The sequence below is a fragment of the Rhododendron vialii genome, chromosome 10a, assembly GCF_030253575.1.
Source record: "Rhododendron vialii isolate Sample 1 chromosome 10a, ASM3025357v1".
In the NCBI taxonomy this organism is placed as follows: domain Eukaryota; kingdom Viridiplantae; phylum Streptophyta; class Magnoliopsida; order Ericales; family Ericaceae; genus Rhododendron; species Rhododendron vialii.
Genome location: NC_080566.1, coordinates 16,109,821 through 16,115,418, shown reverse-complemented (window position 1 = coordinate 16,115,418; position 5,598 = coordinate 16,109,821). Strand labels below are relative to the sequence as shown.

The window sequence follows — 5,598 nt, the reverse complement described above, 5'->3', positions numbered from 1 at the left end:
AAGAAGTCAAACAATATTTTGAATGACAAAAATGACCATATGACTCTTCCCATTCTTCATTCTTTAAGGTGAGAAACAATTATTGTTTTGGAGGAAAATTTTAGTTCAAATATGACTCTTCATATGGAACTTGGAAGGACTTAATTGGCGCCAGTTACTGTCCATAAGAGCAGGTGGAGGAAGCTTTAGTTCCATTGAGTAAAATTCCTTCTCATTATTTGCCATCACGTTGGTGCCGTCAAGCATATATTGAGGATCGTTTCCAAGTTTTGAGAGAGGATTTCCAAGTTTCGGGAGAGGAATTATTGCCGGATGAAAATGTTGATATGCTCAACGAAGTTGGTTGTCCTCCAATTTCAAAAACGAAAGGTCATTTGAAAAGAAAATGAGTGAAAGGAAGAAAATGAGTGAAAGGTGGCAGGGAAGGAGGAAAACAAACAAAGACTTGTAGATTGTGCAAGGTATCAGACACAATTTTACTATGTGTTCGGAGAAAGAAACATCATCAGTGGTTCATAGAAGAAGAAGAAGAAGAAAGCAACTTCAGACGACATAGGATTGAATCCCATATTTTGTGTGAAGTATTAGAAATTGGAGTTTCGGTCAATTTTTGTTTTTGTTATCTCACCCAAATTTTGTATGGTTGTTATACCACTATAATTTTTTCCTCTCTTTTAGACATTAAAAATTGGAACTCCTGAATTTTTATTTAATTGTTTGTGGTAGTATTATCCAATTGTTAATTTCTCATATTATAAAGATATTCTAATGTTAGATTTTTTTTTTTTCCCTATCATTGTTTTGATGCGGTTGACCCAACTAAGTATCTTTCTCATATCACCAAATTGAAAAGCATTTCTATCTTCTTGCAGCCGACCAAAAATAAATAAATTCTTTTGTACGTAATCTTTTTATATGCACCGAAAACTTTTTACCTATCTAATTTTTAAAAGGAAATGAGGGTAGTATTGTCATTAAAAAATGGTATTACAAACATTTATGGGTAGTTTAGAAAATAGTAGTGAAAAGTAATATTTTGTGAGTACCCATAAACACAACTCATGGATTAAGTATATTTATATTGCACCTAAAGCATTTAAAGACCAATAAACTAGTGCCCCAAACTTATGCCCCGGGGCACCTATTAACGAGACTGATATTTATATTTTGACAAAGATATAGCATAAAGAGTGTAGCTAGTTTGTTAGTCAACAACATGCATTTAAATCTCATATGGAAGGTCATGGGTTCAATACTTGTTTCCACCATTCAAAGTCTCTTTGTTTTGTATTTTTTTATGTTGTCACTAAAGCTAACAAGAGAGTAAGAGACACACATTCGTAAAAATTGTCACTTTTTTAAATGACATCTTTGTGGAATATATTTTTGTTGTTGTTGTCACTAATGTGTAATAGTGCCAATTTTTGCATGTAATGGGAATGTGTTTTCTTTGAATTGGATCATACTAATCATAAAGCACTATAACCGAGGTTATATTTTAATTTGATTTTTTTTATGTAATTCAAATTAAAAGCACAATGTAATTATGTAACATTAATTGGTTTTGTATTTTTGACTTGTATGTATTTTTATTTATTAATTATAATAAGCGGGCAACAAAGCTTGGAGTCAACCTTGGACAACCCAAACGTCGGAACCGACCCTAAATGCATAGCCGGCCATACCCAATTCCAGATGCTCAATAAACCATCACTTTTTCCTCCTCTTTTTTTTTTTTTTCAAACAGCATCAAAACATCCAACATCTCTGTAATATTGCAAAACATCAAAAACTTCTACATGAGTAAGAGTGTTATTGGGCGGTAAAATTAAACCCGAACTAATTGACCTCAGAATCGCTCGTTAAAAGCACATCCAAATGTGTCTTCATATTCAACAAAATCAGAACTTCTGTACGCATTTTTTTTTTTTTTGAACAGCTTCTGTATGCATATTAATACTATTAATTGAGCTAATTAAGATCAACTCGTAAAAAGCTCATTCAAGTTTGATTTGAACATAATTTTAAAACTCGTTAATATTCTAAACTCAGAGGGAACCAATTCTGTGAGATTATACCACAACTAAAAATAGCTTGGATTTACAAAATATAGCTCGACTCGGTTCGGCTCATAACTTACAAGTCTAAAAAAGGAGCCAAAAAGAATTCACATAGAGAGTAATTGCTCCAAACTAATCTGCTTCTTGTTAACAAATAGAAGTAGTGATGCATCCTTCCATCTATATAAATATATAGATACCATTGTAAATATAAGCCGTTACATATCGTATCGGTGGTCGCGTGACAGGTTTTTGAACTTTCAACATCAAAATTCCTCTTATACCGATAGTAACCAATGAATCGGCCAATCGTGCATGTTCAATATCACCCAATATATAGTATCATTGATATTTGATACTATCTCATATTGCCTGTTAGGTCTCTTGATGCCTAACGGGCGATTTAAAACCCTGCAACTAGGTATGCGGACTCACCAGTCATCAGCTGCATCCGGGTCTTCGGGTTCGGGCTTCTTATTCAAGTCGGGCTTCTCCTCAAACCAACAGGCTTTGAATCCAGAAGAGGGTACTAGTACAGTTGCATGATCTTGATCATTAATAACAGTTCTAGTCTCCAGTGCATCAACCATGGCCCCAACCTCTATCGCCTTCTTCCTTATCGAAGCCGCCGACATGTCATCATCGACCCCACCACCACCACAGCCGCCACCATCACCGACAAGGTCCGGAAAATTAAGCCTCGCCGTGGGCCCCCTAAGGTGGTAGACGGCGGTGTCGTAAGCCCTCGCCGCCGCCACGGGGGTGGAGTAGGATCCCAGCCATATCCTTGAACGCTTGTTGGGTTCTCTTATTTCTGCCACCCACTTCCCCCACTTCCTCATCCTTATTCCCTTGTACGGCCTCTCACTCCTCGACCTCTTCCCCCCTCCCCCCTCCATCTCTCTCTCTCTCTCTCTCTCTCTCTCTCTCTCTCTCTCTATATATATATATATATATAAATTCTATATTACAAGGACGGACGCAGAATTTTAATCTGACATAATGAATATCGATCGTGCATACAGTTGATAAAACTAGAAGGATAGACTTATTTGGGGCATCTCCAATAATTTTTCCTGAATTTTAATTTGACAAAAAAAGAAAAAGAAAGAAACGAACTTAAAAATCGTTTTGACAAAATAAAAAAAATAAAATTAAGTAACAGATTTTTCACCACATAAAGGATGGACAAAATTGTCACCTTCCAAATAGAGCGAAAGAAGCTTTTTGATCAAATTTATGATATTTGATGAAAACTAGATCATATGGGTAAGGATTGGCATTAGATGATCAAAAAGAAGGAGTTCCAAAAAAAAATCTTGAAATTTGAAACGTTGTTAGTTTTGGAAAACTGAGAAATCTGATCCGGTTTATCGGAATAGAGACGCTTGAAGAAATTAATAGTAAATATATATAAAGATAAAGAAAGAGAAGTACTATTCCTATGTGCCCATGAAATTAAATAGCATGATGAGGTTGAGCTGTGGATGTGGATGTGGATGTGGATGTGGAGCTAACTCTACGTGGGAAAGATTCTTGTCATATGGTTAAACCTCACAAAGAAGGGGAAATATTAATCCAAATGCACCGACACAGTACTCTCTCTCTCTCTCTCAAACAGCTACTCTCACTATTTATTATACTTCATCTATCCCATTTTGTTTGCTCATTTTCGTTATTCGTGTTATTTTTTAAACATTTATATATTTTAATTTATAATGTTTCTCATAATTTTGAAATTGTATTGTAAATCTAATCGAGAATTATTAAACAATATTCATATTAATTGCATATTTTTAAAAATTTCTATTGAAGATAAGAGGGATTAAAACTGACATAAACATCAAAACAGGACAAAATGGACAGATGGAGTAGTTAATGGCCTCCATCAAGCTAGATTGCAGACTTTTATAGTAGAAGATGCTTTTTCCCTTCTTTGAAGATGGGAAAATTTAACCCCAAAAAAAAGATGGGAAAGAAATATAGAAAATGGATTTTGTGGGGGAGTGATTTTTTTTTTTTTGGTTGCCCATGTGTTGGAGAGGGTTAGTAGGAAATTATAGTGGGTTAACAACCAAAGGGGTTCGACATATTTCCATAGACTCGAACCCAGACCTTCTCTTTGAAAGGCAAGAAAAACAATGAGACGGGCTAAGAGTCTCATCTTTGTGGGGCTTTTTAAGTGAGAAAATTTGAAAAATTCAAAATGAGCTCAGTTTGAAGAATCTTGCATTCATTAAGAAATCAGAAGTTCAAATCTCACCATCTACATGTGCGTGTCCTTCCCTTAGAATGAATTTTTCTTTCTTTCTTTATTTCTACTCTATATGGACTTATTTCTTGTATTGGCTAAGTTTGTTGGGCTTGGTTATTTTGTAGAATCTCATAATTGATGTAATGTCTCGAATTTATACTTTGTACTTCATATATGATGTAAATGATTTCTTCTATAAATTGACAAAAAAAATAAAAAAAAATTACTCCATCTGTCTCATAAAGTTAGTCCCCTACGAAATTAGATGTAATTTTCAAGCTTAAAATTAATCTACTTACCGAATTTTTTTGTGTGCAATATGGATTTTATTTGATAATTTTCAATCAGATCATTTTAATGGTGCAACAAAAATTGAAAAATCATTTTAGTAGATACATTATTTTTAAGTTAAAAATTACACGTAGTCTCGTAATTAATTAAGGGACCTACTTTATAGAACATCGGGTGGAGTATGTGCACTCGACTTGTTCATAGATTTGTACTTCAGGATTCGATGCATGTAAATTCCTACGTGCGCATGGACTCGGAAACCTTGTAGTGGGTGCACTGCATGACTGCATTGCAAATCACAATCGTTCAAGAGTGTTTTCAACCATTTGAATTTAAAATAAACTCTTCGCGCGAATAGTTTATTTTTAAATTTAAACCGTTAAAAACACGTTTCGACGGCTATGATGTACACTACAGAGTGCCCTGCAAGATTCCTAAATCCCGTAATTTCCACACAATGCACTAATAACTTACATGTATGAGACGATTATAAGTTTATAACCACATGTGGTGTCAGGATATATTTGTCAAAGAGTGCTGCTATATACATACACTCATGTACATACATTGTGTACATAAACACTTTAGATCCGTCTCGAGTTTTCCAAAAAAGATTCAGACCATTTATTTTGTTCAAAATAGTTTGTTTACAATCTTTATAAAAAATTAACTCAATCTGATAACAGTAAAAGCGTGTACGATAATCCAATTTTGCTACAGAATCCACACTTGAATTCTAAAGCAAACTTGGATATTTTATAAACTTCTTTACCGATATCGGGTTAAGTTGAATTTTTACAGGAACCATAAACAAACTATTTTGAACAAAATAAACGACTCGAATTATTTTTGTAAGACTCGAAATGGATCTAAAATGCGTATGTATGTGGTGTATGTACATGAATATATGTAACCATATACTTTCGTTTGTCAAAAGCATTTTTTTTTTCGAAATAGGTAAGGCATCATTTGCCGGGATTTTTTTGTTGTATG

At 34.1% G+C, this 5,598-nt stretch overlaps 1 protein-coding gene across 1 annotated transcript; it reads right to left on the bottom strand.

Moving 5' to 3' along the window:
* Positions 1-2,048: 2,048 nt before the first annotated feature.
* LOC131303847 (ethylene-responsive transcription factor ERF008-like) lies at positions 2,049-3,624 on the bottom strand. The gene has a single exon (XM_058330901.1). It carries the CDS (start codon positions 2,957-2,959, stop codon positions 2,492-2,494), a length of 468 nt encoding a protein of 155 aa, XP_058186884.1. The 5' UTR covers positions 2,960-3,624; the 3' UTR covers positions 2,049-2,491.
* Between the last annotated feature and the right edge of the window lie 1,974 nt (positions 3,625-5,598).

Coding starts and splice junctions, on each gene's coding strand:
- LOC131303847 (XM_058330901.1), bottom strand. CDS start 2,959: ATGGAGGGGGGAGGGGGGAAGAGGTCGAGGAGTGAGAGGCCGTACAAG.